Source organism: Chanos chanos, chromosome 2 (assembly GCF_902362185.1).
Source record: "Chanos chanos chromosome 2, fChaCha1.1, whole genome shotgun sequence".
Classification (NCBI taxonomy): Eukaryota; Metazoa; Chordata; class Actinopteri; order Gonorynchiformes; family Chanidae; genus Chanos; species Chanos chanos.
The window spans coordinates 18,003,800-18,028,153 of record NC_044496.1 but is presented as its reverse complement, the minus strand read 5'-3'; the positions used below and the strand labels follow the sequence as shown (position 1 = coordinate 18,028,153).

The 24,354-nt window shown below is 40.5% G+C and overlaps 4 protein-coding genes across 5 annotated transcripts; 2 read left to right on the top strand and 2 right to left on the bottom strand.

The window, feature by feature from the left end:
- Positions 1 to 385: 385 nt before the first annotated feature.
- On the bottom strand, positions 386 to 2,282 carry nrn1lb (neuritin 1-like b). Its single transcript, XM_030765136.1, has 3 exons — positions 2,249 to 2,282; positions 824 to 965; positions 386 to 683 (listed from the first exon to the last, which is right to left on the bottom strand). Exons 1-3 carry the CDS (start codon positions 2,280 to 2,282, stop codon positions 386 to 388), a joined length of 474 nt encoding a protein of 157 aa, XP_030620996.1.
- A 1,875-nt stretch (positions 2,283 to 4,157) lies between these two features.
- Positions 4,158 to 12,070, top strand: cog4 (component of oligomeric golgi complex 4). 2 transcript variants are annotated; one of them, XM_030765788.1, is made up of 19 exons: positions 4,158 to 4,292; positions 4,816 to 4,898; positions 5,558 to 5,672; positions 5,861 to 6,035; positions 6,316 to 6,509; positions 6,633 to 6,738; positions 6,910 to 7,067; positions 7,155 to 7,213; positions 7,323 to 7,456; positions 7,843 to 7,961; positions 8,556 to 8,722; positions 9,180 to 9,345; positions 9,457 to 9,519; positions 9,646 to 9,762; positions 9,867 to 9,959; positions 10,368 to 10,451; positions 10,543 to 10,644; positions 10,746 to 10,874; positions 11,451 to 12,070. In XM_030765788.1, exons 1-19 carry the CDS (start codon positions 4,158 to 4,160, stop codon positions 11,583 to 11,585), a joined length of 2,334 nt encoding a protein of 777 aa, XP_030621648.1. In that variant the 3' UTR covers positions 11,586 to 12,070. The 2 variants fall into 2 exon arrangements, with proteins under 2 accessions (XP_030621648.1, XP_030621649.1); XM_030765789.1 differs by lacking the exon at positions 4,816 to 4,898 and having other exon boundaries at positions 4,180 to 4,292.
- Positions 12,071 to 13,441: 1,371 nt separating this feature from the next.
- On the bottom strand, positions 13,442 to 14,224 carry thap11 (THAP domain containing 11). Its single transcript, XM_030766865.1, has one exon. The coding sequence runs from the start codon at positions 14,210 to 14,212 to the stop codon at positions 13,442 to 13,444; it is 771 nt and encodes a 256-aa protein (XP_030622725.1). The 5' UTR covers positions 14,213 to 14,224.
- Positions 14,225 to 15,440: 1,216 nt separating this feature from the next.
- On the top strand, positions 15,441 to 22,370 carry cenpt (centromere protein T). Its single transcript, XM_030765135.1, has 13 exons — positions 15,441 to 15,529; positions 16,943 to 17,063; positions 17,274 to 17,421; positions 18,040 to 18,133; positions 18,754 to 18,890; positions 19,092 to 19,140; positions 19,281 to 19,429; positions 19,882 to 20,538; positions 20,865 to 21,100; positions 21,506 to 21,603; positions 21,728 to 21,883; positions 22,005 to 22,109; positions 22,241 to 22,370. Exons 1-13 carry the CDS (start codon positions 15,441 to 15,443, stop codon positions 22,368 to 22,370), a joined length of 2,169 nt encoding a protein of 722 aa, XP_030620995.1.
- Positions 22,371 to 24,354: the final 1,984 nt, after the last annotated feature.

Here is a 24,354-nt window from a genome sequence, read left to right as displayed (position 1 = left end):
GTTTACTTTCTCAAAGCCTCTTTTCCAGATGGATTGAAATGTTCACAAGAACTTCTTGATAATGAGCTCAGAATGAAACTGTTCCTTTTGTTCAAACAAACACAACCAATTCCTGACTGAAACACTGCTCTCAATACCAGAGTTTACATTCAAACCCCCCCCCCCTCCCCCCTCTGCACTCTTTTGTCCTGCTCCTTTTGGTATTATCACACTAAGGTGAATTGAAATATATAGTCATTTCAAATATGTATACATTATCAAAACACATAATTATATTCAAAACAGTTTATAATCAATTCTTCACATTTCCAAGAAGAAACAGTTCATGAGTCCGCTGCACAGTTGCTAGTCAATCGTGTTAGTTTCTTTGTCTTGACAAGAAGGTCTAAAGATGACTTAAGAACAGCAGAGAGAAGCATGCTGAGAAAAGCTGTATGCCATAGGTGTACCCAAAATGAGGTGCAAGTCCTTTGAGAGACTCCTGATTGGTCTGGTCTGTACTTTGGGGGTTGGGTGGAACTGTTGGAGTGGCTGCTTGGTTGCGGCTGGCGCACATGTCATAAAGATTCCCAGAGAACTGTGCTTTCCTAGACTCCGCCCTCAAAGATTCCCATACTTCTGCTGCGTCACCACGGCAGTTGGACAGCACGCCGCTCACACACACCTGGAAAGCATCCCACGACCTGAAAACAAACCGAGAAAAAGTGGACCTTTTACTACCTACAGCAATTATGTTTAAACTCTATCATTTATGTGCATATTTGCTGCATGGCATTAATTTATGTGATTGTACAACTCTGTGTCGCCTCTTTTTTTTCCTCACTTGCAAATGGAATTGATGTCCTGTGTATTGTCCGTCTGAGTGTTCACACTGTCTCCCAGAGTCAGCAGACATTCAGCAAAGCCTTTATACACTGATGCACATGGAGGAGTGACAGCTGCACTCAGCACAGTGGAACACAGGCCTGAGAGAGAGGGAGGAGAAAATGTCATTTTCACAAAAAACACTCACGTAAAATTATGTAACAGAAATGAGCATTAACATAAATATGATTATATTACAATAATTATTCCCTGTTTTCGATTTTTCCAGATTGGAACTGCACTATGTGTGTCATTTTATCAATATATTGTGTGGTGTATCCACCTCTTCCTAGAACTACTGAAAGCTTCAACGAATTTCCAGCAAGCCACATATGTCATTGAACTGATCAGCGAAATGTCAACCAACTGTTCAGCTACTCCACACAAATGAATATTCTGGCCACAATATTGTTAATCATCTGTCATATCCCTCTGTCCTTTATTTGTCCCAAATGGATTATTTCTTCTGATAAAATGGCAATAGTGGCTGTGTTAGGGTGTGTATTTGCACTAGGCAATGAGCAAGAAGCCTGTACATGTCGGAGGTAGTTTAATATGGACAGAGGTGTATCTGAGTCTATTTCTGTATGTGTGCACATGATTGTGTGTGTGTGTGTGTGTGTGTGTGTATTTCTGTGCATCCGCTCAGTGTTGGTGAAAGCCTGGCATCGCTGATCTTAATCTGAGGATTACAGAGAGAGGCCAAACGTTACTTAATCCCACAGCACTGTAGCTTGTAAACATCTTTCTCCTTCGGTGAAAATTTTCAAAAAGATACATAATTTAACCATAAATATTAAACAATAAGTAGATTCTGGCAAAAAAAAATGCATTTCTCATTTGCTGATGCTACTTGATCAATCTGTCCCTTGATTCATATCAAACAGGGAAATTCAGAGATGAAACATTTATGAGGAAACCACATAGAACATGTATCTGTTTAAACTAATTTACATGTTATCAAATGAAAGAAGAACTACAGATCAGATTTAAAAACTGACTATTCATTATTTTTCTTTTTGAAAATTATTTACGTATGTCTCGGTCATGTGTCAGTTTTGCCCCTTAGTTTAAAATAGTTTTCGGAAATCATCCCAAAAAGCATAATTGTAATGTGTAGGCTAAAGAAATGTAAATGTATATAAACTAGTAAATTAAGTCGTGACCAGAGGAAATGGTGCTAAAGTTCAACAAATTAAGCATTTCCACATTTAGAATAACACAGTGGAATTGCTTAAGCAGAGCACTGTGAGCCACAAATAAGAGACACTAGATACCCACACATGCATACACTCGTACATACTCACACACCTATAGGCACACAAACACACCAAGCACAAAAGTCCCATTCATAAACATACTTTTAGCGTAGAGATCTACTCACTGAGGCAGAGTGGGATAAACAGTAGCAGATGCATTCTGTTGTAGAACCCTGTGCTTGTCAGTCTGGGAGAGCACACCCTCTCTCAAATACACGTAAAACAGAACATTTGCACACACACACACACACACTTTTATCTTTCTCAAACTCAGTGTCAAGCAGCGCAACAGAAGCAGAAGAAGTTTCCTTTGAGGTTGTATCATCAATCCTTGGCTTCAGGATAAGGACTACAGTGCAAGATGAAATGATAGCATTAGTGTGTGATAGACAGGGGACGATGATAGCATCCGATCATCCACAAAAAAAAAAAACCCTGGAGGGATTAAATATCATTTCCGGTGACACAATGCAGCGAGTGAGGAGAAATACCCAGTACTACAATGATTATGTTTAAGGATGATCATCTTTTAAAGGAACTTAAATTTTAATGTCAGACTGAAGACTTTCTAAAATTAGTGAGCATGTGCGCGCGCACACACACACCCACACACATAAAGAGAGAGAGAGAGAGAGAGAGAGAGAGAGAGAGAGAGAGAGGGATGGCCACAGTTTATGCTACTCTGCTGTTTAAATGTGATTGAAATGTTGGGATTATGTCATTGCATAAATCTAGTGGGAGAGGAGAATAAAGACAGATTATGTGTTATGTGTATGAAAAAAAACTTCATTTTCTTTTGCTATTTCCATCCATACAGCACTCATATTTGCACTTAGTGAAACCCAAGTGAAATTACATTGTGAAAACCTCCAGAAAGACATGTTTAATAAATAATCCATTCTCTTCCCCATTGCACTCACAAATCATAGAGCTTTTGTGAAACAGTGAAAATGGCCAAACTATGCAAACTGAGCACAAATAAACTTAATTCTCCAACTCCATATGAATAACTATTTCTAAACAACACCACCACCAACAACAAAAACATTCTTCCTACTTCTGCTATTTTATTTCGGTCACTTTGATGTGTTTGTCGGACAAAACGAACATCCCTTAAAAATGATTGCGCACTTTGCACACTCTAATAGTAGTCACAGGTTGACGGGTTTCTGCGGGTAAATGTGGCTCCTTCAAATCGCACGGGCTCCACACATCTTTACAACCCACTTTCTACATCCTGGAGAAAACGCACAAAAGCACCTCCATTTTCTGTAGCGTCTGGGTTAGTAAGATATGAATGAACTAATACTTAAGAACTATCGCCATAGAAAATCCTCTAACTCACTGCACCATTGGTTTGCAATATACTACAGGCCTTTTGGAGAATAGAAGGATTAGCACATTAGAATATAGGACACGATGTACTGTTAAACAATGGGATCTACGTAATGTACTACCAAAACAACCCATACACTACTTCAGCACCCAACCATCACGAACCGACCAGCAGGTTCCAGAAAACCTATTATCAAACCATCTGAATAATGAACCGCCCAGTGAGCATTTACTACGCGTGTATTTAGACTTTCATTACTACCACAGCTTATTCATGTATCCCTACACATCACGATATCACGATCATGACATCAAGGTTGTACACGTGAATAGTTATTAATGATTTTTTTTTTAATGACTGAATTACTATAAAGTCCGTTAAGCTCTTCTTCTAATGTTCCTTTTCAGTGGTCTTGAAATCGACATAGAAGTGAAAGAACAACATTCTGAACCCCAGACTCATCTATACTTAAATGCAATGTTTATCATAACACTAACAAAAAGCCTTTGCTGGTACAACTACAACATAAATACATTGGATGGCGGATGAAACACTGAATAATATCGGTTCGGTCGTTGATCTAGCACTAGGTGGCGATAAAAACTGCAGAATCCCATTGATTGGAAGTCACGGTGGTAAAAGGAAGAGCACGGCAGCGAGAACGGAAGTTACGCATTTTGTGTATATGTGGGACTGCAATGGAGGAGCAGGGTTCCCCGACAGTCCGGCGCGGGGGTCCCGAATGCCTCTCAGCTGTCAGCGCAGAGACTATCGAGAGTTTAACAGAGCTTGAGGATCTAGAACGGATTTATGCGCAGCTGTGTGCCGAGGAGGTGAGCGTTCCCCCATGGACTGCTTTCTTCATTGTATCTTAGCAGGAGCTGAATTGAATAGGCAAATCGTACTGTCTTGACTAAAAGAAACAATGCCACTTAGCTGCTTGTAGAGCTTATGCGAAAGGTGTAATGAGAAATACTTCCATAATTTGTCCGGCCTGTCGGCCAGCTCATCTTTTGCACTCACCACAACTAACCGAATTGTACTGACAACTCAGTAACCGGAAAAACTCGTTGCATCCCAGCAAAGATCAGTTTGTTCCCTACTTGAGTGTGCCAGTGCTTGTGTGTTACTAGTTAAACTTAAACAGATTATTATTAATGGAATGGGACTACAGTAAAATCACTGCTGTGTTGAACTCTTATTGTCAGTCTGACGTGCTTATACTGAATTTGAGAGTCTGGGTGTAACATGTGAAACATTAGCTCTTGGTGATGGAATAATGCCAAGTTTGCGTGGCTCTTTCAGTTACTCTTACATGTCCATGTACAGTAAGTGATATTTTGCTGCTGCCCACAGACAGATGTTCAGAATGAGTTGGAGACACTCGTTGCACAACAAAGCACCATTGAAACCAAGATGTTGGCTCTTCAAAGGATGGGGTGAGTGAGACCATTTAAAGAGAGTCAGTTTGTGATTGCCCTAATCATTGAGTTTGTCAAGGATGTGTCTCCCTGGGATGAATGCTTCAACCTCTGTAAATGATGAGGTAGACAAGGAGGATCTTTCATGATTTAACAGTCCCATTCTGTTACAATAAGGAGTTTATTATAAGTGATGTAATATGAAATTTTGTAAATAAAGTAAAACAAACTTAACTTTTCTTACAGGCTACTTTAAGTAGGAAGGTGCAAAGTGGTCATATGATAGTCTTTCAGAGCCCCATAGTAAATCTGGACACTCTGAGGGAACAGTTCACAATCATCCACTTTTCCTGAACACATTCTTTTCCTGAACACATTCTTTGCTGGCTCCAAGTAGAATGCTCTGGCCCCTGGGATGTGCTTTTGCTCTTTAGCAGACACTGCTATAAACTTGACTAGGATGTCTTAGAAAATAAAACCTTGCCACTGTTTGTGTCAGGACTCTCGATCATGCCAGATACTCAGATGAATTCCTCAAATGCACTCCAGGGATGGTTCCCAGTTTTGTAGTCTTGTAATGATTATATGCCTATGCGGCCTGATCGCTGCGTTCTGTTGCTGTGACTGTGCTCTTAAGGTGTGTGAGGTTGTTAATGGCTTGGCTTTGTCCTTTTCAGGCCCAACTTGCAGCTTATTGAAGGAGATGCCACGCAGTTATCTGGCATGATCAGTTTCACCTGCAGCCTGGCAGAGAATGTGAGCAGCAAAGTCAGACAGCTTGACCTCACCAAGGTGAGACCCACAAACTCCCCTGTGACTAGAAGCCCGCATACACAGTCCATTCTTGAAAATAAACATATATCTCATAAAGGTTTCCTCTTGTGAATAAGATCAAAGATAAATGGAAGTATACTGATCTCTATATTTAAGCAGTCCCAATTGGATAACAGTTTATATTTTTGGGTTTTTGGGTTTTTCAGAAAAGGCTGTACCAGGCCATACAGCGTGCAGATGATATCCTTGACCTGAAGTTCTGCACAGATGGTGTCCAGACTGCCTTGCGTAATCAGGACTACGAACAAGCTGCTGCCCATATCCATCGCTACCTTTCTCTAGATCAGTCAGTCATTGAGCTCAGCAGGCAAGGAGGAGAGAGTAAGGGAGACATTCTCATGTATTCACGCTTACACACACACCTGCTTACTTATGTCTGTGGGTGCTTTACTTACATCCAGGCAAGACGGGACTGTTGTTTAAGTCTAGTTTAATTGGACTATGAGTTTCCATTATGGCTTTTTTTCTGTGCTTGTCTTTCTGACAGTGCACAGTGTTTCGTGCTATTATGTTTTAGTAGCGCCGCCTACACTGGGGAGAATGTGTACAGAGACGCTTATTGATTTCATCACTGACCATACTGTGTTAAATATGATTTCAGGCAGTGCGGTGGAAGCCAGTCTTGCATTACTACAGGAGGCGGAGCTCTCTCTGAAGGCTTTGGTTACCAAGCGACTTGAAGAGGCAGTTGCCTCTAGCGATCTCCCTCAAGTTGAACGTTTCTTTAAGATCCTTCCTTTACTGGGACTCCATGAGAAAGGACTTGCACTCTTTGCCCAGTATCTCTGTAGCCAGGTATGTCCTGAGAGTAAGTTTGTGTCTGTACCATGGTTATAAGAGTCTTGTATGCATGTCCACTGGTTGAATGTGTTTTTGGAGTAGCGTCTAACTCTCTGACTGTTCCTCTCTCTCTGCTAGTTGGCGAGTAAGGCAGAGGAGAACTTGATCTTAGCTGTGGGTTCTGATGTGGGGGAGCGCAGAGCACCTGTGATCTTTGCAGACACACTCACACTACTACTGGAGGGTGAGTCACTCCCACACTCAGCCTGGTGCTGGAGTGAACCTGTCAGGACAAAGCACACTCAAAAGCGTACTTAGTGCTTAGTGCGAAAAGAAACTAGGCTATGTCCTAAAAAGCATACAGGTGTCAACTGGAGCATGTGGCAATGATAACCATTTTCACATTTCTCTTCAGGTATAGCCCGGATTGTGGAAACTCACCAACCCATAGTAGAAACTTACTATGGTCCAGGCCGGCTGTGCACACTTCTCACACACCTTCAGAAAGAGTGTGACACACAGGCACAAAAAATTGTGAATAAGTTTATCCAGCAGAGAGACTACCACAGTAAGGTATGTGTTTGTTTGTTTTTTTGTTTTTGTGGTCTTCAGGTATTGTGCATACCTGTATGTCAGTATTTTTGACTGTTGTGTCTGTAGTTTCAGGTTGTCCAAAGCAGCATGATGAGGGGTGTCACTACTGAGAAGATTGAGCCAAGGTAGAGTGTTTTTTTTTTTTATCTACTCAGAAATTACCCATGAGGAAAACTCTGGTCTCAGCTTTTTACACACATGGTTATAAATGGGCATGTGTGTTTGTGTGAACAGAGAGCTGGACCCGGTGTTGTCTGAGGTCACTTTAATGAACTCAAGAGCAGAGCTCTACCTGCGATTTTTACGTCGACGGATCACGGCTGACTTTGAGGTTGCAGATGCAATGGCAGCTGAAGCTGTGTCTCAAGGTAAGCCCCACTGACCTGTGTGTGTGTGTGTGTGTGTGTTTGTGAGTGCATGTGTGTGTGTTTGTGTTTGCAGTTGTGTTTATGTGAATGTGTAAGAAAAATTAACAAGCGATAAATGATGTTATTGGAAAGTCACCAGATAAAAAATGGATTTAAACCATTTTGTCTATTTTTTTCCACTCCTGACTTGTGTGGTACTGTTAAAGGCATTCATTCATTCATTCATTCATTTTTGTGACTCTTTCTAGTTCATCTGACATTCCTAATAAAATTGCTGAGGGATCAGTTTAATAAGATCACCCCAATAATCTGCAAAGCATGTACATATAAGTATGGTGCAATTATGTCTGAGCTTCAATCCTGTTAAAAAGACTTTTGTGTTGCAGAGCATCAGCAGTCTTTGGAGAGGCTGTTGAAAGACTGTCAGTTGAGTCGAACCATGCAGGAGCTGATTGGATACTACATCCCCATGGAAGAGTACTACATGAGAGAGACTGTCAATAAGGTGCCTCAAAAGCACACATACATAGACAGAGCTGAAATCCTGACATGAAATCTGTGTGTTGTAACAATGTGATGTACTTTCATTAGTTTTAGAGTCATTTTTGTCCTGATTTAGTCATTTGACCTTGGCTAAAATGCATGGAATCAGGAGCTGAAGCAGTAATCGGTGAAATTTTTGTGTTGGGGGAAAAACATACTCCTTACACCTCAGAGAGGTGTCTGTTATAGTGCCTGTGCCAGAAGGATAGACAGTGGAAATTGCCAGAAGTGTCCTTAACAGCTGGACATAGCACAAATAATGATGTCTAAGGCAATATCAGTATTGAAACACAATAAGAGGAAATCCATTAACAGCAACAGTGAGAATAAGGTTATATTCAACTATTTCATTGTTTTGAATGCATTTGATGCACTTGAATATATATGATAATATGTAGCAACTTCAAACTGATGTTTTCCTTGTCCAGTGCTCTGAACCTTGCTTATGTAAGTTTTGTTTGTATTGGACTTTACACACTGTAATAGCTATGTAATCTATTACATGTGACAGCTCCAGTTTTGACTTTCTAATTGGAATTTCCCAAAATGTCCATAGGCAGTTGCGATGGACGCTGCAGAGACAGGCCAGCTGACCTCCAGCATGGTGGACGATGTTTTCTACATTGTGAAGAAGTGTATCAGCAGAGCACTGACCAGTGGCAGCTCAGACTGTGTGTGCGCTATGATAAATCATGCCACCAGTGTATTGGAGACAGACTTCAGGTACACACAAACACACAATTACACAGCAATAAATAAATAAATATGTGTGTGTGTGTGTGTGTGTGTGTGTATATATATATATATATATATATATATATATATATATATATATATATATATATATATATATACACACACACACACATATACACATATATATATCTAATATACACATATACACATATATATATCTAATATACACACACATATATATGTGTGTGTGTGTATGTTTTTCAAGTTTTATTTGTCACATGCCAAGGTACAGTAGCAGTGAAATGAAGGTTGGCAGCAGGGCAGACTGTGCAAACTCACAAATAAGAAAAGTATAATCTAAGAATAACTGTATATGTATATATAAGAATATAAATGTGTATGTATATGCATGTGTATGTATGGATGTATGCCTAACAGATATAGATATGATAGATATGTGAGAGGTATTTGTATGTGTGCACAGGGAGGTATTGGTGTGTAAGTTGCGGGCTGGTTACCCGGTCAGCGCTCTTCAGGACCTGCAGCGTGGCGTTAGCAGTGCTGTCAGTATGATGCAAAGCAGCCTGCAACATGGAAAGATACAAACACTTGGAATAGAGAGCCAGGAACAAGCCAAGAGTGCCTACCTGGTGAGTTCCATCAACATTCAAACTGTGTACGGTCAAATCTGTCTTTTCACGTTAACAGATGGAGTCTGTATGTTTTGTTTGTTTGTTTTTGGTCTTTCTTGTGTGTGTCAGGTGACGTTGAACAATGTCGAGGTGTGCAGTGCAAATATCATCACTCTTAAGAAAAACCTTGAGGTAAAGCTTTCTTTGCAACCAGACACTAACAATTATCTTTTAGAACAACAAAACAAAACAAGGCACTCTTAAATCATTATGGTCAGCTGAGGATGTGACAACACAAGCTCTTTCCTTCTGTCTCAGAATGATTGTGCAAAGTTGTTCAGTCAGGGGATGGGCTCTGAGCATGCTCAGGCTAAGATTGACAGCTGTCTCTCAGACCTGGTGAACACTTCCAGCAAATTCAAGGATCTCCTCCAGGTTAGGGAATCAATATGTCTTTTTGTGCTTATGTGGGCTCTTCCACAGATCATTAATGTGTGTTTTGTGCTTTCTGCTACTGTTAATGTTTTTTTTTCACACAGGAGGGTCTTCTGGAACTAAATAACACAGCCATCAAGCCTCAAGTAAAACCCTGGATCAGCAATTTCTTATCCATCTCACACAATATCGAAGAGGTATGGCATACTAATACACACATTAAAAATGCCAGAGTTTGAAATTGGTCACATTTCAGTCTTACACTTTACCATTATTCACATGTATTTTAAAACCTCACATAATCTTTGTGGTCTTTGTTCTGTGTGGTTTCATACAGATTATGTGGTTTGTTAGAGTTATTTTGAGCAAATATTTGCCTCTCAGAGCAGATGTTGAAACTTGGACAAATAAGAGCACCATCTGATTAAAAAAACAACACTTTTTTCTAGAAAGATGCAGTTTGCCTGTTCGAGTTTTTCATTTTCATTTTTCTTTTCACCGGTGATCTTACATCATATAAAACAGGTGTAAGAGGTACATTTTCACATTCAAATTCATTTTAATGGAAATATTACTGCTAATGTTTGTCATGTGTGGTCTTATAGGAGGAATTCAGTGAGTATGAAGCTAATGACCCTTGGGTTCAACAGCTCATTGTCCAGTTAGAGAGACTAATGGCTGAGTTCAAGGTGAGTAAAACTAAAAAATAACCTTGCATAAATACCTGCACTTTCATCCTGAAAATACACTTTCTTTATCCCACTTTATCTTTACCTGCAGGTGGGTCTGTCTCCAGTAATTTATGATACACTGAGCAGTCTGATGACCAACCTCATTGCCATGGAGATGGAGAAGACGGTCTTTAAATGTACTTTCAGCAGGGTAGGTAACGGAGATGCCCAGTAATACACGTACGTACAGACACACAAACACCTCAGACTGATCTACATGCTCTCTGTCCTTACACTCTGTCTCTGCTGTAGTTGGGTGGACTGCAGTTTGATAAAGAATTACGGTCTCTGGTTGCCTATCTTTCATCCGTCACCTCTTGGACCATCAGGGATAAGTTTGCTCGACTCACTCAGATGGCGACAATACTCAATTTGGAGCGGGTATGTGTCTGACAAGCTGTGTTTTTTATTGTTTTTGAGCTACAGAAGCATTTCAGTACTGTAACTGAAGGATGTATCACTGAAACAGGTATCTGAAGGGTTGCTGACCATGCTTCAATATGTGTTTTTTTAGGCATGTCAAAATGACAATGTCATTTTAAACATTTAGTGCTAACCATACCATAGGTGGCAGCACATTGTTTATATGGTACAAAACTTAAACAACTGCAACAAGTATGTCACCATTCCTATACATGACAATTCCTTGTGTTGTAACTGGAGACCAAGTATACATTTATTCTTACTTCTCCTTTGTAATGTCACTGTTATAACAAACAGTATGTTCTTTTTCCCTGCATTAGCCTAGTTATACTGATAACAGTCACAATTAAATATATATTTTTTTCCTCAACGTTGACGCTTGATACTAAAGTTCATCCTTCACTTAAAACCAATTCAGAATTGCCGTGAGATGGTGGGGCAGGCATTATTCGAAGCGCACTGCAGCCTTTATATAAATTTGTCCACTACTGTGATTTCGTTGTCATTGCATATGTTTGTGTTTATTTGATTTAGGTATCTGAGATTCTTGATTACTGGGGACCAAACTCTGGACCGCTGACATGGCGTTTGACCCCTGCTGAAGTGCGGCAGGTCCTTGCTCTCCGGGTGGACTTCCGTAGTGAAGACATCAAGAGACTCCGCCTCTGAATACACTCAAGAGAGAGCTAATGAAGATTTGAAAGTGACACGTGTGCCATCCTTTAGCTATGGGACCTTGTCATAGGTTGAATGCCTAAGCACACATAACCACGTTGCATTTTGTTGCTGCATTATGTATAATATCTTTTTTTTATGAAATATTGAAAGAAGTTGTGAGATGGCCATTGGGCTTATAAATGTTTCCTGTGTTTCTATGTATTTTGTGTTGTCTACATGGAATACAGTCATCCTCACTTTGCCACACTTCTGTTTTCCAACCAAAATATGTTCTTTTGGGGGATTGTGTATCGGTTACTGTAATGTTCCCTCTGAACCATGTGTTCACAAAATCCTTCCAATTTTACGTGATTATCAGGTTGCCATGACAGAATTGCCACATTTGTACAGAACAGGACCTATTGTTATGCATTTTCATCCATACATATATTTAACAGGCCAGCCCATCAAAAAATCACTCAGTATCCAGTTGAGTGTTTTCCCATTTCTGGTGTGGTAGTGTATAAACACAAAATAGAAGCTCATTGGATGCATCTGTATTTAACATGATAAATGCTAATTGAATGGGTTGTAATAAACTATATTAAATGTTCTTGTTCTCAGTATTTAAAATGAAGTAGCCTGTTCAGCCAGCCTCAAAGCTCTTCAGAAACTGCCACTTTACCTTGTGTTCTTAATTAGTGTTAAAAATCTTAAACAGCAAGATAGAGAAGATACCTGCGCTTACCTAATAACACCTGTTACAAACTGATGTTCGCCACTCCAGTCCCTACTGACAGCAGCTCCAATGCAGACAGGGAGCAGTTGAACTGTTTAAAACTGACACTCTGGTTTTTCAGATGAGACGAACCGATGAAAGCGTAGGAAATCCCTTTGGGTACTGAAGAAAATATACTGCATCGTAAGAAACATGGAATTTCACGATGTTACACATATAATAGCTCCGTTGGAAAATCCCAAATTTTACGTTACCTCAAGGTTTGGACTGACTTTCACTGAGAGGGGATTTTACGAAAGAACAACATGCTTTAAAACACAATTTCACCAACTCGTTACATTTTAACGAACACTGGACCGGTACGGATCACTTTAAGCTTGTTGGTAGGTGGTGATGGTCCGTTAATCTGAAGAACTGCTGATATCGAGCTCATTCAAAGCGACTGGTCTCAGTAAAAGCTAAATGCGTCAAATCACACATAAACCTGGTGAATAGCTTAAGAAAGAGAAAGCAATCTCTCTGGTGTAAAACAAGTTATGACACAACGTTCTGTCAAAGACGACCAGCTTGCAAATCCATTCCAAACGTTCTTTACTCCATATCTATATTTACAAATTCTATAAACCAGCATGTGAGGGATATCAGTCTCTCAGGGTCGGACCCTCTGCTTATTCATGTCATATCTAAAAAAAAAACTATAATGAAGCACTCGTTCAAACACGCATTGCATGACTACAACTGATATGAAATATATATCTGCTATAGACGAATGGGGAAAAGAAACCCAAGGCTGAAGGCTTGCGAATTCCTCCAAATTTTACAGAAAGATCCCTTCATATAAAAAATTAAATAAAACAATACATTTCTGCTGAACCAGTCTGAGTCCGAGTGGCGCACGGTTTTGAAAAGCACTACGTATATACCTAGGTGAACTACCGCTCTTCACAACCTAGAACTCTGTTATTACTCATTGCCTACTAACGGCAAGTAAAAACAAAGAAATAAAATGAAGAACATTTTGAATTAATTGTCATCGCCTTGTAGCTGTGCGCCTCGAAATTGCTGAACACAAGTAGTGCTTCTTAATAGCTCCTCATAGTTCAAGCTGTCTCTGCAGATGGATTTTCCGTCAGATTTTCTTTCTTACTACGGCGGATGCGGACAGCATTCGATCCCTCTCGCGCAGCTCCTCTTGAAGGCGTGCCTCGGTGATGCGAAGCTGACGAATTGTGTTCTTCATCTCCTTCATCTTGACTTCCATGAGTGCGATGATGTCGCGTTGCTCATTCAGTTTCTTTAGCAGCTCAGCAGAAGTTGTACCAGTGGTCAGCGAGTAAGAATGATCCACAGTACCGCACAGCGCGACACACGGCCCGGACTGAGAGGGAACCGTGGTCGCGTTACCGCCCGCCAACTCCATGGCGTTGGATACCACTGTGAGGCAGGATCCATCCCCTTGAGCTGTAAGGTCAATTGGCGTAATATACTGCCCATTCTGACCAATTTGCACTACGGTGGCTGTGTCAGTGTCTGTGTCTCCCGTTCCTATTGGAGCGGACTCCCCACTTGTAGTCACCACACTGGTAATAATGGGCAGCGCAGCGGACACCTTCCTGCTCCTGCCCCGCCGACTCCTTCTCTCATTCACCCCTCGTAGTGGGAATAGGGTCGGAACCCGAATGGTGTAGGTCTTCCTACCTCCAGGAAAGTGCACACTGCACACCCGGTGTCCGGTGGTGGGCTGAAAAGTGCTAAAGCAGCCGCTCACCCCGGCCCGCGAGATGTTCTTGAGCCAGATCTCCCGCTGCGTGGGATCCTTCGGGAACGTGTAGAATCGCAGTTCGCGATCCCGGTGAGAGTTATTATAGCACCCCGGAACGCAGCAAGTGAATCCAGGCATGATTATTTCGAAATTTCGTAAATATATCCGCTTTTGCACCAAAGTTTTCTTTATTCTACGTTTGTTTGCCTCCTCCGTGCGCTGTTATTAAAAGCAGTGGCCTTAAAGCGGAACTACACGTCCCACAATGCTTACAACTTCCTGTTTTTGGTTTCAAACGAGCTTGCAGCGCAGTTCTTGCAAAGAACGTTGAAGGTGAATGAGGAGTGCATATACAATACATCAATACAGGGTATAGTGTACAGTTAGTAAAATTTGAAATAATACAGTTTCCCAAACATTCAAAGGAAATTCACCATCAAATTTCTCTCTCACTTCGCCACATGGTGTTACCAACACTAATTTCAGATGGAAAGGTAGTTTTGAAATTCTGTGCTCATTAGTTCAAAATATGAGTTATAACCACCTTCTTTGCCACAGAGATATTTTTTAATGCCCCCACTCCATTGTTGTGATCAGCAGGCAATGCATGTGCGGGTGTGTGCTGACTTTTGCATGGACACACGATGTTGATATTACTTATTGTCCATAGTGAAAATGGTCTTGTGACAATAAGCCCATAGCAATAAGTGTGTTTACAGTTTTGTTTTGCAGATTCCTAAGCCTCGGGCATCAAAATAAACTCAATTACTTTTCTAAAAATGCATTTCCTGATCTTTTAACAATAGCTCATAACACAAAATCTGTGTTAAACAGTGTTTCTTATTTTTTCCCCCATTATCCTTCACCATCACACTTACACGTATAATACTTCAGAGTACACGTTTCTTCTTTTTATTAAGAAAAACGTTGAGATTACAGATTTATAGGTGCATTTTTATTTGCCTGCAATCCTATTGCAATCCGTTGGAACCCCGTCCATTTGCACTGTTTTACCCCAACAGTTTTACATATTCAACAGGGGAAGAACATGGTTAGCTTGGCCTGGTGTGCAAAGAACAAAAATGTACGAGAGTGCACTAGGCAAAAAAAAAAAAAAAAAAGATCGACAATAAACTACAGCTCCCATGACCACCAATACTTCCGCTTTGGAGTTCTCGCGAGTTAAACTTGAATTTACGGGCGGGAGCCAACTGTGCATCACAAACTTGTTATTTGTATATAACAATCAAACTGAGTTTATATGGTCACACCATTTTGTTTGCGTCCCACAGTCCAATTGTTTTGACTAGACTATTGTAGCCTCGTAAGGCGATATTTGATTTTTGACAGAATACGCTGTTAAACGATGGATCCTACAGATGATGACTTGTCCGCCCGAGTTTTATTGAGAAATGTCCTTCGCTCAGAGCCTCCAAGGTCTCCAATAACAAGAAGGTAAAATAAACTAGCTAATAATAACTGCGTTTATTATCTTCTTTGTCAGTTACATATGGAGGTCATTCATCGACAACCTTATCCTTATGCCGAGTGAAGCTTAGGGTCGTAGATGCTATCCAGCTAGCTTGCTAAATGAGAGAGAAAAGTCTGGATTATTTTTTACAAATGTTTCTGATACAGTCAACATGTTTAAACCACAGGTCTCGGCATATGGAGATACTTTTTACTAATAATACTTGCGTAATGCTTTTCCAGTTGTAAGCTGTGCTTTAACTGGAACCTTTATAGCAGTAATCACGATATGGCAGTCATTCTCTGTTCTAAACCTTTTGTCGTTATCAAACAGATCAACGATCTAGTGCTTATGTAGGTTAATTTGGTCTGCAGAGATGTGGGTCCCCTGGAGCAAGACTGAACACTGCGCTAAAGCACTGTTGCCCAGTCCTGCTCTCGGAGACACACAGTCATGTACATTTAAGGTCCATTCACTCTAACGCAACCTCTTCAGCCAACTAAGAACGTGATAATTAGCTGATGAGTTGAACCAGGTATGTTAGAGCAGGGAGAGTTTTAAAATATGTAGCGCCGTAGCCCTTCGAGACAAGGGTCTGGAAACATTATTATTGCCATCGTAACCCTAGTTTAATCAGAAATTACGCCTGTTAAAGTACGGCGATCTCACAGAAAATATCGCGATCACCACAACATCCTGCGAGTGTTATACTAACCTTACGCGAAGACAGTAAAGTCTTGGAAGCCTGGACTCCATCATCCATCATGTCTTTAATTTGTAAAATAGCACTTTGTTGGACGCGTGATGACAACACCTGTACAGAGAACCACCGTTTCGCCGAATGCTTTCTCATGTTGCTCCTCCTTATTTATCTCAACGATATCAGTGTCAATAACGATGACAACAAACTTCTCTTAGTAGCAATTCAGTGACAGAAACGATAGTTATTCACAATACACATATAGGAATGCATCTATACGAAGATTTCTTATACGTGATGTTGATAAAAGTAAATGTTAAGCCGGCATAACTACATGCTCAGAATTTCAAGAGAAGACATTTTAAATTAATCATGAAATGTTACAAGAAGTGTCATGACTGTTCACACATGGCCAACAGTTCTTGTAGAAAACATTCTCATTATCTCTCATGATAGTTTTATATAGGATTATAACTTGTAAATAAGTGTTAACATCTAACATGAGTAATCTACACGATGTGTCGATTGTATTATTTTACACTGTGTTTGTATTGTTGTTTGCAACAAATGAAAATTTTCTGACTGTAGTGTTTCTATTGAAAAGGAAAGGCCACTGCTAAAGTAAATGCAGCTGTGATGGATAAGTCTTAAGCAGAGCCAGTTTTAGAGCAGCAGTTGATTACTTTGTTGTTTTTAGTGCATCCCGTCGACAGAGCCAAAGTTCACGTACACGGCAGAGCTTAAGACTGAGGCAGAGCGCTGGCCTTGAATCTCCAAAAGTTACACTCAAACAGAAACTCAAGCAGAGGCTTCATGAGGTAAAACCTGTCTGTGAATGCATTCGTGTGTGTAATTAATGCATTTTGTACATCCATTGTTCTTGCAAGTGGCTTGTAAACACTTAGCAGTAAATTATCAATAAAGTGCCAAATATATAATTAAGTAACTTTCTTTTTTGTAGAACAGTCACAGGGTAGATCAGAGGATTTACGTGCACACAGACTATTTCTAGGTGTCTTCTCTTACAGAGTGCCTCGCATTCACCCCTCCCACCTAGTAAGAGGCGAAGCCTGTCTGCAGTGGCCAAAAAGATGACCACACCAGCAGTAGTCACATCTGCCCTGTATGATGATGACATCACACCACGGAACCTGCTGAAAAAGATCATTCAGACAGGTGAGCATGGTTGGAAGATTTTTGGGGGAGCAAATCCAGTGGATTAGTTCAGTGATTGCTGAACTCTTCCAGAAGTTGAACTATTTCCCAAGTTATTTGTGAATTACAACACTCATATAGGAACAAATAAATAAATGAGTAGAGGTAGAGATGGAGTAGGTGGTTGTTTATATCGAAAAGGTCATGGATAAGTGAGCACAGGCAGTGTTTTTTACATACTGTCGAACATGTGACCAGAAAAATAATGATAAGATATGTAGGAATAGTTCTTTGCGTTGAAAGCCATATGTGACCACATATGGCAGATTAAACATGTGCTATCCTCACTAACCTTGACTGGGGTGTTGGCTGCCATGAAGATGGGGGTGTATAGAATGCAGGGTAACTAGACATTCCAAGCTGGGGAGGAGGGGTATACACTGATTTAAAGAGAACAACTTTATGTGTCTTGTGACATATTATGATTTGTGTGATTCCTGATGACATTTTGCTTTAACTTTGTGATGACTTATGGTGTGTGTGTGTGCGTGTGTGTGTTTGTGTGTGTGTGTGTACGTGCACGTGCGCACGTATGCACACGTGCTTTTGCACGTCTGCTTTGATCGATCTGTGTTTCAGAGGCTGAGGCATCTCTACTGGTCTCAGATCAGCCCAGGACACAAGAGGCTTCCCCTGGTCCCATAAACTCGAGTATCCATAGTAACAGTCAGAGGTGGGTGAATAACTGTTGATTGCACCTTGTTTGTAACCACAACTTAAACTTAAACTCTAAGAAGAATATTATTTCTTTAAGAAAGGTTCATGAATTAGCACCACATGCAGTGTGCACAGCAATTTGAACACTGGTCTAGGAAAATGTTCCCTTGACATGCAGACTTTGGAATTTTTATTGGGAACATATCAAGTAACTGTAGAGAGGTACATGCTTTGGCTGTGAAAATGATTGACAATACAGTGCAGAGCAACTTACAAAGCAGGAGACCAGAGAGTTCCTCATAAATTATGGATCAGGTCTTGGGCTGCTTCCGAAAAACTCATGCTGAACTGGACTTCTGAAGTTTGAAGTTTATTTCAGCAAACATATTGATTCCATCATAGTAATTCAGTGTTAGTCATACAGTTACAAAATATGTCCAATCATGAGCACTTTCTGAAACAAATGCATACTAACCTCCATTACAAGTGTAACTCAGAACAATGAGTGGCTATTTGGTCGGTACTGCTCTATGAATAGTAAACATTTATGAATAATCAGGGCAGTGACTGTTTGTAAGTCATGTAGTCTGCTTGGTTAGTGATGGTTTATGGGTAATGTGGTCTGTCTGTGGGCAGTGAGGGTGGATCAGGACTCGACCTTCCGGATCTCACCACAGAGAATCTGAGTCTTGTGGTCAGGGGACTAAGACGTAGGAGGCCACCTCCAACCTTCAATGCATCTGCCTTTGAAAGGCAGTTAGGCCATACTCCAGGTATGTTCTTGTACAGAGAATCACACCATTCACTTTACTCAATGCTTAAAAGTGACATTCAACCAAAGAAGTGCCACAAACCTTCAAAGCATTACGCATGCACAAGATATACCTGACCTGTATCAAAGTGATCCTCAATTTTCCAGAATAAGTAAAGTATAAGAAGCTGCACTGTTTATATTATTATATGTATGCTCTTAGGGAAGGAGACAGATGAGGTCACACAGGATGTGTCAGCTGCATCAGGAAGGTACATAAAGCATTGCAGCAGCCTGTCTTTATTGAGAATCAGTGGTCATAAAACATTCTGTTTTAATAGACTGTAAGGTGTACATCGTGCGTTTTAACATTGTGTTGTTTTTAACATTGTGTTGTTTTTTTGTGTGTCAGTCCTCTAAGTCTGACCCTGAAGACTCCGTTTGTGGATGTGCATACTGAGAGAGCTGGTCTGCAGCGAAAGGTAGCCAATCGCAGGCAGCTGTCTGCCCAGACGTTTGCTGAGGCCGTTGAAAAGCGTCTAGAGAAGGGCCCGGATAATGGTATCTCTCTTCCAACATGTCTCATTACATATAAAATGCTTTAAAAGATTTTTCTAAAGATTTTACAGAAAAACTAAGGAACTCCATCTGTGAGCTACTTGTATTTTAGTGGCATTTATTAGGCCACAGTCACAAAGATTTCTAAGAGAAGTTTTATAGAGCATTTTCTCACATCAAAAGTCCTGTGTGAGGTTTGTAGGAAAGCTTTATATATCCACAAGCACTCTGAAATTGAATCCAGTCATGTTTCAAATGTTATTAGATTTTCCTGTGGGTAAGTTCCAGATTTGCACTCCGAGGAGAAAAGAATTTTAATAACCTGTCCACTATTTGGTTTAATGGTGAATTTTGATCTTTGAAATTTTTACCCGAAGTAATTGTCAGCCTCTTCCTTGTCACTTTTTCTCGCACTGTCTTTATCTCCCTTTCCCTTTCTTTCTCTGGTTCCCCAGATCATACCATAGTACGGGCTGAGCCTACTCTTGGAGATTCTCAGTTTACTCTTGGTCTGAATGATGTCACGGTCCCTGATCTCACCACAAACATCTTCATGAGCAACACAGCACTTTACGACCAACCTGTCTCCATAACAACACAGCAGGGCACAGGTGAGAAAGAGCTGACACCTGCCGTAAATGAGGGAGAGGACAAGGAAAAAAAAGAGGATGAAGGACAGACAGAGAGAGATCATCATGCTGACAAGGTAGGAGAAACTGAGGAGCAAGAAGAAGACAAAGATAAACAAAAAGCGGAGAGACTAGTGTTTGAGACTGAAAGAGTGGAGGTCCCAGTGCCACTGGACACTGAGATGGAAGAGGAGCAGGAGTCCCAGGGTCATGAGGAGGAATTGTTCGAGTCTTCAAATCAGGAAATGGAGTTAGAAGCCCCTCCGGTACAAGAAAGGGAGGAGCCAGAGTCACAGACAGAAGAAGCAGAAATGGAAGTAGAGGAACTGGGAAAGTCAGGCGCTGAGGATTTCCAAGAAGAAGTTGCTGCATCACCATCTGAGCATATCACACGCAGAGCCCACCAATCAGGGGGCACGGTCGCTGTGCCAGGACTGCTGGACAGAAGAAACATTGATATAAATTTAGAAGCTACAGAGAAAGGTGAGAACGAGATGATGACTTTGGTTCAGGTGATTAAATATTGTTTTGCATCTGTATTTGCATTTCTATTCATATTCAATATGTTTTATGTTTCAATGTGTAGATCTACAAAGTCCTGTTGACAGCACCGGACAGAGTTTTGGACAATTGCATGGCGGTGAACTGGAAACAAGTGTTGGTCACGTTCATCATCTCGACAGTCCTTCAGTGACAAGCACCCACCCTGTTCCAAACGAGAACAGTGTGAACGGAGAGACAGACATCGGACAGTCAGATGGGGAGGACTTGATGGCTGACCACAGCCCCCTCAACCCTGTCCCTCACAGTCCTGACCACAGTTCCCTTGGCCCTGTCCCTCACAGTCCTGACCACAGCTCCCTTGGCCCTGTCCCTCACAGTCCTGACCACAACTCCCTTGGCCCTGTCCATCACAGTCCTGACCACAGTTCCCTTGGCCCTGTCCCTCACAGTCCTGACCACAACTCCCTTGGCCCTGTCCATCACAGTCCTGCCACTGAGGGAGAAGAGAGAGATGGTGAAAGTGAAGATGATCAAAGTGAAGGTGAAACTATCACATGTGATGAATATAACTAAAGAGTAATGCAAAGAATTGCATATACGTCTATGCTCTAATCGTATTTGTCTGTGACTGTGGTCTAAACTAGGCTTGGGGGTTATTGTGTACATGTTCATGTGGTTTCTACTGACTACAGAGACTTAAAAGGAAACTCTATTAGGTCACTTTTGTCAGGAGTGAAAGTAGTAAGGTGGAAAAGGTTATCAACCTACAGTTACCGTAATAATTCATATAAAATAGAACCACTAAATGGTGTAAAGATGGGCGAAGGGATCCTGTTATGAGAGTATAAGATACTGAATTCAACTTGCTGTGACCCAAAAGTTTTTACATTTAACTGAAAAAGTCTAGTTTAGACATTCCTTGTACAATGTTTTTGTGTCTCCAGAGTTGAGCTTGAAAACTCCTGCTTTCATCAAATTGAGGAGGATTATGCCAACTCCAGATGTTCCCACCACTCCTACAGTTCTCAGAGCAGTCAATGCTGAGTAGGTGTTTATGGCTGTCACTCACATCATATTAGATTGTGGAGTCAAGCTGCTCTCAAACCTTGAGTCTGAACGGCTTGGTTTTTGTTTTTTGGTTTGTTTGTTTGTTTGTTTGTTTTTTCAGTCCTGCTGAGTTGGTCAGACCTCGTCGTGCCAAGAGGAAAAATGCTGCCTCCGCTCCCAGAGGAGCCTCTCTGTCTAGGAGTTATATCATGAATACTTTCAAACACTTTGCCAAGACCAAGGTGGCAAGGGATGTTTATCCAGTCATCATGGACATGTAAGTGATTAGAGTGATGTTTGTTTGTGTTCAGTGCTTAAGGGAGTGAGAATGAACATCAGCCCCACACCTTATTAACAGCCTAATGCTTTTCTTTTTTCATTCTTGTCTTGTGTCTCAGTGTTCAGAAATACTTTGATCGTCTGGCTGATGATTTAGAGGCATATGCTGCTCATGCAAAAAGGAATACCATCGAGATAGAGGATGTGGAACTTCTAATGAGAAGGTGTGTCTGTGTGTGTGTCTAACTTGGGATGAGAAGGTTGGTTTGTCTGTTTGTTAGAGCATTAGTATTTCCTATCTAAATATGTATTGTAGCAACAGCTTTAGATGTAATTATCTTTTCCCTCTCTCTAGGCAGGGATTTGTGAATGATGCCACTCCAGTAAATGTTTTGATAGAGAAGTTTCTCCCCCTTGAATATCGCAAGCTTCTCATCCCTGTGGCAACCAGCGGGAATAAAGTCATTCCCAAACAAAGGAGATGAGGCCGCCAATCATTCCTTCACACCACCGGCTCCTCTTCCCCTTCTCTCTTTCTTCCCATCCTGTTTTATCCTGTTTTTCTTTTTGGAATGCTTGTGTCTTTATTTAAGAAGCTTGCTTGTAGCACTTTCACATAAAATTTACAAGAATTTTGTCCACCCACAGAGACTTACAAACCAGTATGATATATTTCTATTGTCATTTCAGCTGTTTCATTCCAGTCCAGTTTGTTGTTTTCAATAAAGTCTCAATAAAGCTGATGAGATGGTAATTTGTATTTGCTTGTTGTCCAGATGAAAGATTAGGATGTGTACCAAATAACAGTAAAGTAAAATAGTCAGAGTGGATCCTGTAAAGACTCCCTGGTTAAACTGCATAGGCAAAACTGGGGGAAAAACCAAGTGCTGTCAAGTTGTATGACACTGATGCACCTCATACTGAATTGTACGGTTTTTTTTACCTCCAAAAATTTGTGGATTTGACTTTTAATTCTTTATATTTTAATAATGCATGTACAGTTCAATAAATCTTAATTTGTTTGTGATGAATGCAAGTAATTAAAACTATTGTTAGAATTACAGTGTTCAGAGTTAATGTTTAAAATTTCAAAGATTCAAAACGTCTTTTAAAATTATAATGTTAAAAATTCACCCCCCCCCCCAAAATATCCCAAATTCAGTCTGCACCAAATAAAATTAACAGATTCAAACGGTAATAAACAGGGCAGTCAGGAATGGCCAGCAAACATAGATATGTCAAACTTACATCCTATCAAACAGAAGGCCACCAATTCCAGAACTGAGCGACATGTTATCATGACAGGTCTGTGACCTACTCTGTGTGCACATTCTTAAAGTAAACAGCTTATTAACCACGTGTATTTTGATGGTATTCTCTGAATATTGTTCATACCCTACTATTTTTAATTAGTGTGCGGTTTTTTTCGTATGTTTGATCTCATTGGGTTGCTAAGATATATTGTGTAACAAGGTCAGGTATGTCGTCATGTTATTGCCTTTGGAAATATACAGCATTATAACTGGGCATTGTGAGTATGCCATCATAAATTTGAACAAGTTTATAGAGCTATTACACTGCTACGGTTAAGCTGTAAAGAGGATCACTGGCACAACAGGAATTCTTACAACTCGTTTGTTTAAAAATAAAAAAGAGAGCACACATATAAGAAAAAACATGTTCCTTTTGCACCTTTCCCTGGTAATGCAAAATGCAATTTATTGCCAGACTTGAGAGTGGTCTCAAGTCAAATTAACACAATCGCCACCTGTAAATTGAGTGGTACAAATCTGTAATAGTGAAAATGTCTTGGTAAGTGTCTGAATATCAGTTGGAAACCAGGTCTTTAGTCAAGAACGGTACAGGATGCCTGGAGAGAAGAGGTAACCATGTGGCAAAGCCATGAGCATTTATTAATGAGCTGCAGCATTTTTAATGAGACCCTACAAAGCTATACACAAAGAAAGCCTAAGCGTTCACTCAGAGGTCAAAACCTTTGTTTTCTACTGACAGAATGCTTATTCAGGATTGGACACAATACAGCTTCCTTCTGTTATGAAATCGAGCACAGAGGGCTTTGAGACTTCATGAAAGTATGTATCCACTGGACTAACAAAGATACTTGAGGGACACTGAAAAAGATTACAGATTTATATTTAGTATTTGGTATTATTAGATTTATATTTAATCTGCAAGGAGTGTATGATGATGTGTAATGTATAATGGGGGGAGGAAATTAAATCACCCCTTTCCTTCCCTTTTACAAGTGTTTTCTTTCGTAAAGTAATCAAAGCAAACAGCAACTCTGCCCCCAGCCTCACAGGTCATTCAGTCATGTCCTGGTAGGTGTTTAACAATCAGTAAAAAGCGAGGGCGTATCTCAAAGGTATATACTAATGTATCAGCAGAAGTACACAGCTTCCATTCCGAGCTCAGCACAAGGCAAGATATTGTACCAACATTTTATTG